Genomic DNA, 12,833 nt, shown 5'->3' on the forward strand with positions numbered 1-12,833 from the left:
CACATTGTCTTCCAGGGCTCCTGCTGACTTTTTCCTTTGTGTGCTGGGGGCAGAGCCTTCTTCCCCTGCCCTGGGGTTGTGACAGAGGCGTCCCCTCGTAGCACACACTCGCTGGAGCCCCCGGTGTCCTCTGTTGCTTTCTGTAACTGCCCTTCTAATCCTCTTCCCACCCTGCCAGGTTAATCTGGGATTTGCTTGCATAGTCTATGAGGAATTACAGGAACTCCCTGATCAGGAGGGCCTCGTTCCTCCCACCAAGTGACAGCACTTTTGACCCAGCTCCACCAAGAGCACTTTGGGGAAGGAGCAGTGCCCCACCAGAGGTGCCAGGCATGGCTCCCTGCCAGGGGCTGTGCAGCTGGGAGACCACAAAGGAACAGACCAGGGCTGAAAAGGAAACTTTATTGAGTTTGGTTTGCAGATGTAAGTATTCCTCAAACACAAGAACAAACTCTTACCAGGCCACAGTCCATCAAGCCCAAGACTCAGTAAGATGCAGAAACCAGCACTGTCCTGGGGAGGCCAGTGCTGACTATTTACAGTAAATCTGCTGCTTTGGCTGCTCTCACAGGCACAGTCCAATTCTTTAGCTCCACCAGCCAAACCCAGCACAGTGGATGTGAAATCAGCTCTGGACACAGATCCTCCACCACTGCCCAGCAGCACACGTGGCAGCAGAAGTGTGTGACTGAAGCAAAGACCTCGGCGTGGCAGGTGACCACCACTTCCAGCCCTGCTCATGAAGACCCAGGCCCACGCCTCACTTCTCCATGAGGGACTCCAGCTGCTCCTGCAGGGATGCCATCTGGGAAGAGGCAGGGAGACATTACAGTAAGGCACCATCTCAGACCCCGGGCAGCCCCAGCATTTTTGTGTTCTTGCACATCTTCCACCCACAGCAGTGGCTGCTGTCCCTGTGTGTTGCCTGGAGCTGTGCTTGGGCTCCTCTGGGCCAGAACTGGCACTGCCCCACAGGGATCTGAGAGTGAGAACCTCCTGCCTTGGTACCTGGCTGGAACAGAGCTGCCCAGACAGGACATCTGCCACAACCCTACTGCCAGTACACGGGTGCTAACAGGTTTGTGGATGGTGTTTTACCCCAGGCAGAAATCCTGGCAGCTCTGGACTGCTGACTGCACACGTTTTGGCTCCTCCAGAAGCAAGGCTAATGTCAACCCTGCTCCTTGTATCTCCTTCTGCCTTGGGAGGCTCCATGCAACTACAAATGAGGTACAACCCCCCCTGACCTGTGACACTGGAGCTCACAGCAGCAGCTGAGGTAGAAGACTCAAGGAACTCTGTCAGGCCAAGCCTAGAACGGTGTTGTGCCCCAGTACCTCCCACTCCACTGTGGGAGCTTCCTCACCTGCTGCTTCTCTCGCTCTTCCTGCTGCTTGAACTCATCCAGCACGGCCTGCAGACGGGTCTGCAGACACAAACACAAAAACCACAGTTACCAGGGTGTTCTCAACAGAATGGCTGCTGCTACAGCGTGTCAAATGGTGCACTGACAACCAGCTCCTTGCCTCCTCCAGTTTCACAGGTTACTTCACCTCCATGGGGAAATTCTGTAGTGTGTAGGGCCACCACAGCTATTTTTAACCCAGCAGGCAAAGGCTTGTCCAAATCAGCCTGCTGGATCTAACAGTGAGCTGTGTCAAGCAGGTTTGAAGAGACTGCAGGAGAGCTCTCACCTTGAGGGCAAGGTTCTCCACTTTCATGATGAGATCCTCCTGGCGCTTCCTCCTGTCTTGAGTTTCCTGGAGTTTACTTTTCAGGTTGTCAATCTGTTTCTGGATGCCCATGGCTGGAAGGGAGAGGGAATTCAGACCCGGAGCAGCAGCAGAGCTGGGAAGCACAGCCTGCCTGGCATCCCAACAATTCTGCCATGCTCTGCTGCCCACTCACCAATCTGGTTGGACCCCTCATTCTCCTGCTGCTGCCCATCAGACTCGTTCAGCTTGTCCTGCAGCTGTCTGTCCAAGTCTTCCTCAGTGTCCATGATGTTCAGGTCTTCATCATCATGATGATCCCTCTCATCTTCATCCTCGCTGCTGCTGCTGATATCATTAAATATCTCCCGCAGTTCATCGTGTTCTAGGTGGGGGCAAAAGAGGTAAAACACAGCTGATGACCTGCCAGTGCCCTTGGCCTGCCAGGGACCACAGCTAGAAATAAAACAGCCTTCCCCACTGCACCTGAGGAGCCATGGCCCTGCTTGTGCCCTGACATCCCTGGGGAGGAGATGTCCAGGCTGGTGAGTGAACCATGGTTGTCCACTTCTTTTGTTTCATCTTCAGCAATGACTTCCCAGCCTGGCAGCAGGAACAGGTGAGTCAAGGGAAAAAGAGGAGCTTGGAAGATGCAGTTGTGATGGAAGAGGTTGAAAATGGCAGATCACTGCCACTCCAACCAGTCTGGCCTTGTACCTATGGATACCCAGGATGAAACACCCCAGACTTCCTGATAACTTCTCCTCTACTATTTCAGTTCCTTCTCAGTACAACTGCACAGTCCACAAGAAAAGTCACCTTGAAGAAACAATATGCTTTGAACAAGGTCAAGATGAAGCTCCAAAACTTCAGTGCCTCTGGTGTGTTTATCTCCCAGTGTCCCACACCCACACAAAGCTTGTTCTTTGGGTCACACACACGTCCTGTCCTACTCCTGAGCTTTATTTGCCCCTCAAAGGATACGGACACTGACAGCCTCAGCATCGGTGCTCAGGAGACGCTTCACCTCTTTTTCCACATCAGGAGATTCGATATACTGGGCCAGAGAGGGGAAAGAGAACACAGACACTGTTAAATGCCTCGTGCCAACTACAAGCCTTCACCTCTGGATAAAGAACTGTTTCGAGGCTTTCTTATCTTCTGCTTTCTGCTCAGAATTTGCTCATATTTAACTGTGAAGTGATTTATGTACCCTCCAAAAAACAATCCATCTTTTTTGTACCTTGGTAGGTTGAGTGCTCTCGCTTTTCTGCTTATACTACGGGTTTTTTTAAGACTTCCTGTGTCTATGCAGAAAGTCCTTGAGGTGTTGATGGTCAACTCAACTCAACTCCTTCCCACCCCACTCAAAAGACGGCTTCATTTTTCATTTTTAAATTAGTCAGGAATTTTATGCAGTGATATCAAATCTCTCCTGTGGGCTACAAGAACGTCTCAAGTAATTTGTTTCCCAAATGTCATGCAAAATCACACTCAACCCTGTTCTCAAAAACTGCAAAGGAGAGAAGAACAAGTCTTCCCAGCCTCAGGGTGCTGCATCTCCCCAACGCCTTGCCTGGCTTGTGCATATGCACAGAGACAGTCTCTGAGCTCCATCTGTTGTCACTCCCCCAGCTGAAATGACAGTGGTACTATTTGGGGAAGGGAAAGGGCCATGCATACAGAGAAGATTTAAGCTGGGAAAGCAGGAATGAGTGAAGCCTCATTTCCATGTGTCTTCCTTTCTTCTCTAAGAGCAGGAAGAGATGTGGTGTAGCAGGGCAGCCACAGGAATGAGATTCAGCAGTACTCTGCATAGAGAATTTTCCCCTCAGGAGCATCTTGGAAAATACAGAGGAAGCACCCAAAGAAGTGCTTCAATCTACTATCCTATCCACACCCTCATCTTGGGCAAGGAAAGTGAACAAATGTTTAGAAAACACATGATTCTGGATTGATCACAGTTACAGCTGTAATGTCTCTGCCCTCCTAGCCCTTGGGTATTTTATCTGTATCTGAGTGAGAAGCAGCTCACCTTCTTCTTAGCTGTCTTCCGGAACCGCCGCTTCCGTACATTTTTCAGGGGAAGAGTGACTGTGATAGAGGAAACAGATTTCATCTGTCAGGCAGATGGCCCAGTGAGAGAAGCACGTGTCAGAAGGGAGAAGATCCCTTCTGCAACAGAGAGAGCCGTGGAAAGGAGCAGCAGCACCACCAGTGCCTGGCAGCTGTGAGCATCCTGCTCAGATGTGGGGTACTGGGGTGGAGGGGCGTGGCACAGCCTCTACTCACTGCCATGGTTCCATATGAATTTCTTCTCTCTGTCCTTGTCCTTCTTCTTGTTTGCCTTGGGGTCAGTGGCCACAGTTTGCTCCTCCAAGGGCGGGTAGAGATCACCATCCACAGTGCAAACAAGCATCTGGAATCCCCACACAAACACAAGGATGTGAAGGAACAGTGACTGCCCACTCCATATTGTGAGCCAGAGGGATTCAGGGGCACAGGGTGTGGGAAACACAGCTGCACCCCCAGCTCAGCTGGATACAGCAGCTGTATCCAAGATAAGGCTGTCACAAGGACAATCACATTTCACACTTCAGGAATGAGGTTTCTAAACACCAAGCGGAATGGGGAATTTTAAACTGCTAATACTGTGAGAGACAGGAATTGGGTATGTTATAATGGGTGTCCAGTTGCCAAAGTGTACAAGGGTTTTCCTGGCGAGGGGAGCAATGAGAATTAAGCTGTTGGTGCAGGCAAGAAGGACAGCTCATACCTGGCAGATATCCGCTGTCTTGTAGAAAGTTTTCTTGTCAATGGTTTTTAAGCTCTCGATGATGCAGGGCAGATCCACCAGCTTGGCCGCCAGCGGCACCCGGTCCACACGGACAATGCCATGGCGCCCGTCGGCTGGGAGAGCCAAGGGACAGCTCAGTGCTGGGGCTGCACAGCCACCCCAGGCAGCACAGCCCTGGGCAGCAGGAACTCCTCAGGACAGCACGTGCGAGTGGCACAGCTTCACCTGAGGACAGGCAGGGGTGCTCACTCACCGTGCAGCTCAATGGTGAGCCTGTCCTTCAGGTTGACGTTCCCGGACTGGACTGCTCGCCGCACAGTCGAGGCATATTCCTGAGAAGGGAATTCTTCAGGAGCGGGTGTGCTTCCTCCAAGAATTACCAAAGGCTTCTGCCCAACCTACCCAGCTTTGAACACCTGCCATCCACATGCTGGATACCAACTGCAAGACCCAGGGTGAGCTGCACCCTCCTCCCAACACCACGTTAACGCCGTGGCTCTGCGATTCCGGGTGCTCTCCACACCCCTGGCATGACACAGCTGCGACAGTGGTGTGAGGTCCCCGGCAGAGACACCTGCCAGAGCTCCACAGCACTGTGGGCAGTTAGAGCTCTCATCACCAGTCCTTTGTGCTATCAGCAGGATATAGTCTCAGAATCCCAGAATAACTGGGGTTGGAAGAAGAGATCATCCAGTCCAACCCCCCTGCCAAGGTATGGCATGTATCACCCCTTTGGTGATACACATACACATCTAGGTGGGTTTGGGATGCCTCCAGAGAGGGAGATTCCACAACCTCCATGGACAAGTGTTTCAGTGCTCTGCCAATCTGAATGGGAAGTTCTTCCTCATGGTGAGGTGGAACTTGTGCTTTAGTTTATCATCCTGTCATCCCGGTTTTCCGGGCACCAGAAAAAGAGAGTCTCAGCTCTAAAACCTAACAAACAGCAGCCGTGCCCTTGGGCACTTATAGCCACTGCAACTCAAGAGCCAGTACTTGTTAACTCTCTATCCTTACAGAAAGTTCCTCCCAAACCCTCTAGCTGTCTGAACCTCCTGCTCTGTGTGGCCAGAGCACCTCCCTAGGAATGGCCGTGTAAAATCCATTCAAAAGGGTGGGAATGGGCTAGCCACGCCCCAGAGCACCCGGCCTGCTTCCACACCCCTTCCCAGACCCGCAGCTGTTAAACCCACCCGGGGCTGAGCCCGGTGTGACTCGGGGGAGCCCGAGGGGACGGGCCGAGCCCTCAGCGGGGACGGGCCGAGCCCTTACCGGAGACGGGCCGAGCCCTTACCGGGGACGGGCCGAGCCCTTACCGGGGACGGGCCGAGCCCCTACCGGGGACGTGCCGAGCCCTCAGCGGGGACGGGCCGAGCCCTTACCGGGGACGGACCGAGCCCTTACCGGGGACGGGCCGAGCCCTTACCGGGGACGGACCGAGCCCTTACCGGGGACGGGCCGAGCCCTTACCGGCGGCAGCCGCAGCACGAACTGGCTCTCGAGCTCGTGCGGGGCATCGTCCTTGCCCTTGCTCATGCCGCCTCCTCCCGCTCCGCCACACTCACGCTGTCACCTCGCCCTCGGGAAGGCTCCTGCACGGACACCCCAGCCCGAACGGCTGCCAGAGCTTCCCCCAGCCCCGCTCCCGCTCCGCTCCGGGCTCCGCCCGCCCCGCGGAAGCCGCGCCCGGCGCGCCGCCCCTTCCGCTCCGTCCCCGTTCCCGTCCCGCTCCCACCCCGCTCCATCCCCGTTCCAGCCCCATTCCAGCCTGGCTCCGTCCCCGCTCCATCCCCGCTCCATCCCCGTTCCATCCCCGCTCCATCCCCGCTCCTTCCGCGCTCCATCCCCGCTCCATCCCCGTTCCATTCCATTCCCGTCCCCGTTCCATCCCGGTTCCAGCCCCGCTCCGGGGAAGTGCCGGTGTCCATGGGGACCGGGTTCGTCGCCGGGCTAGGATTGGCCCTGGCCTCCAGCGCCTTCATCGGTGGCAGCTTCGTCCTGAAGAAGAAGGGGCTGCTCCGGCTGTGCGGCCGCGCCAGGGCAGGTACGGCCGCTCCCGGGGCGCTGCTGCCGCTGCCTCCCCCGAGCGTCGTGACGAGAATTTTGTTTGGCTTCATCGGAGGTTTCTCGTTTGTTTCCTCCGCACTCAGGGCAAGGAGGGCACGCGTACCTGCGAGAGTGGCTTTGGTGGGCAGGGCTGCTGTGCAGTAAGTACCGCGCTCAGGCTGTGGTAAGGCGCACTTATGGGATCAGGGACTGGTTTGGGCTGGTGGAGACCTTAAAGATCATCTCGTTCCAACCCCCTCCCATAGGAACACCCTCTATCCCAGATTGCTCCAAGCCCCTTCCAACCCGGCCTTGGACACTTCCCGGGATGGGGCAGCCACAGCTCCTCTGGGCAGCCTCTCCACCTTCACAAGGAAGAATTTCTTCCTGGTGTCTTATCTAAACCTACTCGCTTTCAGTTTCAACCCATTCCCCCTTGTCCTGTCTCTACATGCCCTTGTAAAAAGTCTCTCCTTCTTTCTTCTATCTTCGCATACTGGGAGGCCACAATTAGGTCACTCCAGAGCCCTCCCTTGTAAGACTGTGGTTGTTTGTGGTTGTTTCCAGTTGCTTTCATGTTTTGGTATCACCATTTTTGTTTGACTGCCTGAATTTTATCCAAGTTTCTGATGATGATCTCATTGTAACGAAACTATTCTAAAGTCTCGTGCATTACCAGGTTTCTCTGCTAAGCAGGAGCTGAGGAGCTGGTTTAGCTGGGTTGGCTAAGTGCTTCTGAAGTGGCCCGCCCTGAGGATGCAGGGTAATGGCACATCCAGCACTGTGTACGGCAATTTCAGCAGCTTCACTTTACACTTTTCAATGTTAAGAACGAACTGTAACTGATTTTCCCTTTAAAAAGCGGTAAAAGCTGTTCCAGGAAAAGGACAGATGTCTTTCAGCATTGTGGAAATTATGAAAATACTTTTCTGTGGCTGCTGCTCACTGTAGTGGCACGTGTGACTAAGGATCACAGTGCTTAACACTGAGGCTTCCCTTCCCAAGAAAAGCTGTGTGGAGCTTCTGCTTGTTCGTGCTGGTGCTGTTCTTCCCTGGTTGCTCAACATACCTCAGAGAAACAGGATGCTCAGGAGGAAACTGAGGCTTTTCTGACTACACTCAAACTTGTATTAGGGTGAATTGCTCCCACTGTGATGCTCACAGGAGTTTCTCTTGCAGTGGGAGTTGGAGAAGCTGCAAATTTTGCTGCCTATGCCTTTGCCCCTGCAACACTGGTAACTCCACTGGGTGCTCTGAGTGTCCTTGTTAGGTAAGCAGCCTCAGAAACAGCCCCACTTCACCTGCCAGCCCCTAGTGATGGAAGCAGTTGCTCTGCTCTCTTCCCTCAGGTGTCCATTTCTTGTCCTGATCGGTTTTGAATGTTTTTTTCTTTTTTACTCTTTCAGTGCAGTTCTGTCTTCCATCTTCCTGAACGAGCAGCTGAACGTTCACGGGAAGATTGGCTGCATCCTGAGTATCCTGGGCTCCACAGTGATGGTGATCCATGCTCCCCAGGAAGAAGAGGTTTCCAGCCTGGAGTCAATGGCAGAGAAGCTGAAAGATCCAGGTACTAAAACGAAAGGATTCCTGTTGACTTCAGGTTAATGACAGTAGAAGGTGGGATACAACTTGGATAGACTGGAAAGGACTGAACTAAAATGGTAATTGAGCTGTTTCTTGTTCTGCACACCCTACTGGAATCAGTAGTTACCCAGTGGGCTGGGGTTTTTTATTGTCTGTGAGGTATAGATGCAAAAAGTGAGGAGCAGGGAAATGAGGTGCAGCTGTCAGCAGAAGGGATTGGCCTGTGGCAATGCCAGGAATTGCAGAGGGAATTCCTGTACATAAGGGTGGTAGTGGAGTGGCTGAGAGAAGACAGAGGAGGAAATTCAGGTAGAAGAATTCGAGGCAAAAGAATTCAATGAGTTATGCCCAAGATCAGGTAGTCCTGGTATTTATATTCGAGGATGAATCAAGTTGCAAGGAAATGATGTAGGCAATGGCACAAATGGCAGAATAAGCCAAGAGGTGGAGGGAGGAAGCATAAGGAGAAGAGCAAAGCAGAGTAGCAGGTAGATGTTGCTGCTCATTAGGGGGAGCACTGGCAGGGCATTCCTGTGATGTGGCACTTTGCTTTTTGTCCCACCAATCTGCAGAGTTCAGCCACAGCTTCCCAAGGCTTCTGTCACCTTCCTGGGCCACCTCCTGGACTAGTCAAAAGCCCCCCAGCTCTGTTAGTGCTGTGGAGCCTGGCAGTGCCCCTGCCCCTCGCAGCAGACTGCATCCCCAACAGCCTGTAATGATCACACTGTAATGAGCTGCTGTTGTCTCTGCAGCTTTGCTCAGGCTTTCCAACTCTGTTCCCTTCAGATGGAGGCCAGAAAGGCTCAGGGGGCAGTTACCTGCCTGTCCTCCATCTCTACTTGCTGTTCAGTCATATCTGTCACTGGTGCTGCTGCATTCTGATGGGAGTTCTTGAATTTTTCTTTCCCCAAGGATTCATTGCATTTGCTGTGTGTGTCCTGGTGAGCTCCCTTCTGCTCATCTTTGTGGCTGGACCCCGTTATGGACAGAGCAACGTCCTGGTTTATGTTTTGGTCTGCTCTGCCATTGGCTCACTGTCCGTCTCCTGTGTCAAAGGCCTGGGGATTGCCCTGAAAGAACTGTTCTCTGGGAAGCCAGTCCTGAAGGAACCCCTGGGCTGGGTGCTCCTGGTGTGCCTGGTGATCTGCATCAGCATCCAGATCAACTATCTGAACAAAGCCCTGGACATTTTCAACACCTCTGTGGTCACCCCCATTTACTACGTGCTGTTCACCACAGCAGTCATGATGTGCTCAGCCATCCTCTTCAAGGAGTGGCAGCACATGGTGCTGGACAACGTCATCGGCTCCCTCAGCGGCTTCCTCACCATCGTGTCGGGCATCTTCCTCCTGCACGCCTTCAGGGACTTGCCCTTCAGCCCCAGCCTCCTGCCCCTCTTCCTACAGCCCTCCAGGGCAGGCCCACACCCGCCCTGGAGCAGTGCAGACAGACATCAGTCCTGCCACCACCAGCCTCTGCTGCCCGCGGAGGACAAGGGCTCTCAGAGTGCAGAGGAGGAGGAGGAGGAGGAAGAGGAGAAGTGAAAGTAGGTGAGAGAGCATCTGAACTGCTGGCTTCCTGCTCCCACTGCCAAGACTGAATATTGAGCAGGAGCTGTGAGTTACCGTCTGCCTGCCCCAGGCACCACCACGCTGACAGGAGGCTGACAGGGCCAGCAGCCTCCTGTGGCTGCAGACAGGAGCCCTGGGAGCTGCCCAGTTCCTGGCATCCTGTGCTTCTTCACTGTTCTTTTATGTGAAGAATTGATCAGCCCTCATCAGGACTCAGACCTTGGCTGTGCAGAGAGAGGTCTGTGGCACTAACACAGTGCTAACCCTGACTCCGTGGCAGATCACACATTTGGGGAGGCTCACAGTGTTTTTTAAAACCAGAATTAACAGTTACAAAATGATTTAACACGGTGCTAAGGTTATGCAGAGAGAAAATGGATGTCTGGCTTTAAAGGTGACATACCGAGAATATTAATGCAAAAATTCCTCTGTCAAGTACTTGGTTTTGCTCACTCTGCTAGAATTTATTTATAGATTCACATCCAAAAACAGAATACAGCCCAAACTGGGAAATTTCAGTGGTGCTGCCACACGCTGCTGTGGCTCTTAGAGAGGGACCAACCTCTTCATGCAACGTCTGCTGTGCAGGTTGATGAAGCTTCCTGTATTCTATTAAAAACTGATCTGTTCAGTTACCAAGTGGTGAGTGATACATTTACACCAAGAGCTGGGCCAACACTGGAAGGCATGGAGGATCCCAGGGGTGGGAAGAACTCTGTGAGTGCTCCAGAGAAACTCAAGTTAGGACAGGAGAGGGAATCACCTACTCTGGGAACCTAGTCCTTAGCTACTGAGGTAAGTTTCTGACATAACTAGACAGCTGTGTCCTCACTGCACAGCTCCTGAACACACCCTGAGCTTGCTCCCAGGAAGGCTGCTGGCTACAAACCACCCACCTTAGGAGCTCTGTTCAGCAGCCCCTGCAGTGGGTTGTGTGCAGAACTGCTTTACCAAGCTCCTGTGTAGAGCTCCAGACCACTGTCAGTGTCACTCCAGGATTCCCAGAGCCCTGCAGCATATAAGCACTGCTGAAATGCTGCTGCCTTCCCAGAGAGTTGATCAGTAGCTGGTTGTTTTTCCAGTTTGAAGCTCCTCTTTTGTGTCCTGGGGGCAGAGGTCCAGAAGACACACCCACAGGCCTCCTGCCAGGGACCTCCACAGGTGAAGGTGCACCAGGTTATAAAGTAGCTGGTTAGTTATTCCCTGCATTTAATCTCTCTAAAGAAACTACTCTCCAGGACAGCAGGAGCTGTTAACCTTTTGGGGAAGAAAAGGGAAGGCCACAGCCTCTCCCAGAAACAAGTTTAATTCATGACACCAAATTAGTTGAGCAACAAATCAGAATTCAGTAAAGGCCTTCTAGCCAGAAGTCAGTTATGCCCCCTTCCTAAATAGGATCACTGGGAAGGAGGGGGAGTGACAAGAAGGCCACATTTTCCATTCTCAGCATGGAACTATCTGAAAAAAGGAGAATCTCATATTAAAAATTGACCCAGTTAATATTTATTACATTTACCCAGGGAAAGCAGTTAATGGAGCAAGTCAGCATTGACAGAGTTGTGCTGCAGTGTGAAAATTGGTCACTTGGCCATACGAAGGATTAACCTATGAAAGCCTGGAAGTGTTTTCCAGCAGTGGCACTGCCTGGGATGGTCACTGTTCCCAACATGCTCTTCTTGCTCAGGGTGCCCGTCCCAGCCTGCGCAGCAGCGATGGTGCCCGGGGGCAGGTGAGGATGTGCCCAGCAGGGCTGGGTTGTGCAGCACTCTTTAAGGCAGCGCCCACGGGCTGGCCTCACCCAGAGCCCAGCTTCCCATCAGCGCTGGGAGCATCCACGAAACAAGCACCAGCCCCGCTGTGCTCAGCCCAGGGGGCACATTCCCGATGCTCCCCGCATGGCACCGAGGTCCCGGCACAAAGCTGGCCCGCGGGGCTGGGAGCAGCACGTCACCCCACGTGGAGCGTCCTTGTGTCTGTCGTGGGCTCTCATCTGGCTGCAACTTCCCCGAGACTGGCATTTAATTAAATCCTAACCAACCCCCCCGAGCCGATCCTGGCTCCCTCGGGCAGCGGAGTGACCGGGAGCGGGCATGGGCGAGGGCCTGGCCTGGCGGGGCTGGGTCCGGCTCAGTCGGACAGGCTCTCCGAAAAGGCCGATTTGGACTTCTGCGTCTGCTCCAGCCGGTTCAGGATGAACTGGCTCGTGTCGATGAATCGCTCCACGCAGTTCACGAAGCACGTCTCGGCCCGGCTGTCCAGCTTGGGGCCCGGCTTGTCCATGCACTTCTCCTGCACACAGCGGGGTCCCGTTGGTCCCGGGGGCACCGCGGCCCGACCTGCCCCACCCCGCACCGGGGCCGCGCCTCTGGGCACCTCCAGCCCTGGGACACGCTCCCCTCCCCTGGGGATCCCGATCCTCCCGGGCCCCTCGCCGCTCCCCACGCGTGGCTCTCCCCGCCCGCCGCTCCCGGAGAGCCGCCCCCTCTCGCCCCGTGCTCACCGGAGCTGCGGCTGCTCCCGCGGCGGCTCCATTTTGGCCCCGCCAGCCTCCTCCCCCCGGGGACAAAGCTCTCCCAGCCCGCCTCGCCCCAGCATCGCCACCCGGTCACCGGAGCCGGCGGCCCTGCCCCGCCGCCCGTACCCAGCAGAGCTCGGTCATCTGGTGCACCAGCTGCTGGAAGCGCTGCTTCTGCGTCTCCACCTCGATGAAGCGCTGGAGCTGCGGGTCGGCCCCGCCCAGGCCGGCGGCGGACGGCGCGTCCATGGCGCTCCCGGTGTGCGCCGGTCCCTCCCGGTGCCGCCGCGCCGCGACCTTCACGTGCCGCCGGTGCCGCGCCCGCCCCTTCCGCCCGCGCCGCGCCTGCGCGCCCGCCCGGCCGCGCCCCCTGCCGGCGGGGCGGAGCGCCCGCAGCCCGGCAGCCGTGGAAGCGTTTTATTGTCCGGGAGCGCCCCGGGAGCCGCGGCGGAGCGTCCGGGTGCGGGGAGCCCCGGGCGGTGATGGGGCTCCGGGGCGTGATGGAGCTCCGGGGCGTGATGGAGCTCCGGGGCGGTGATGGGGCTCCGGGGCGTGATGGAGCTCCGGGCGGTGATGGGGCTCCGGGGCGTGATGGAGCTCCGGGGCGG

General features: G+C 55.1%; 3 protein-coding genes across 4 annotated transcripts; 1 reads left to right on the forward strand and 2 right to left on the reverse strand.

Annotated features, from left to right (window-relative positions):
• Window positions 1-388: 388 nt before the first annotated feature.
• On the reverse strand, window positions 389-6,269 carry TAF7L (TATA-box binding protein associated factor 7 like). 2 transcript variants are annotated; one of them, XM_063416513.1, is made up of 11 exons: window positions 6,075-6,269; window positions 4,763-4,841; window positions 4,489-4,622; window positions 4,005-4,131; window positions 3,748-3,806; window positions 2,697-2,769; window positions 2,199-2,315; window positions 1,909-2,097; window positions 1,695-1,807; window positions 1,367-1,426; window positions 389-805 (listed from the first exon to the last, which is right to left on the reverse strand). In XM_063416513.1, exons 1-11 carry the CDS (start codon window positions 6,252-6,254, stop codon window positions 761-763), a joined length of 1,176 nt encoding a protein of 391 aa, XP_063272583.1. In that variant the 5' UTR covers window positions 6,255-6,269; the 3' UTR covers window positions 389-760. The 2 variants fall into 2 exon arrangements, with proteins under 2 accessions (XP_063272583.1, XP_063272584.1); XM_063416514.1 differs by having other exon boundaries at window positions 5,980-6,196.
• Window positions 6,270-6,298: 29 nt separating this feature from the next.
• LOC134560479 (magnesium transporter NIPA2-like) lies at window positions 6,299-11,054 on the forward strand. The gene is made up of 5 exons (XM_063416515.1): window positions 6,299-6,553; window positions 6,660-6,716; window positions 7,735-7,825; window positions 7,962-8,122; window positions 9,052-11,054. The coding sequence occupies exons 1-5, from the start codon at window positions 6,436-6,438 to the stop codon at window positions 9,681-9,683; spliced, it is 1,059 nt and encodes a 352-aa protein (XP_063272585.1). The 5' UTR covers window positions 6,299-6,435; the 3' UTR covers window positions 9,684-11,054.
• Window positions 11,055-11,190: 136 nt separating this feature from the next.
• TIMM8A (translocase of inner mitochondrial membrane 8A) lies at window positions 11,191-12,571 on the reverse strand. Its single transcript, XM_063416516.1, has 2 exons — window positions 12,352-12,571; window positions 11,191-11,999 (listed from the first exon to the last, which is right to left on the reverse strand). The coding sequence occupies exons 1-2, from the start codon at window positions 12,472-12,474 to the stop codon at window positions 11,838-11,840; spliced, it is 285 nt and encodes a 94-aa protein (XP_063272586.1). The 5' UTR covers window positions 12,475-12,571; the 3' UTR covers window positions 11,191-11,837.
• Window positions 12,572-12,833: the final 262 nt, after the last annotated feature.

The sequence above is a fragment of the Prinia subflava genome, chromosome 20 (genome assembly GCF_021018805.1).
Source record: "Prinia subflava isolate CZ2003 ecotype Zambia chromosome 20, Cam_Psub_1.2, whole genome shotgun sequence".
NCBI lineage: Eukaryota > Metazoa > Chordata > Aves > Passeriformes > Cisticolidae > Prinia > Prinia subflava.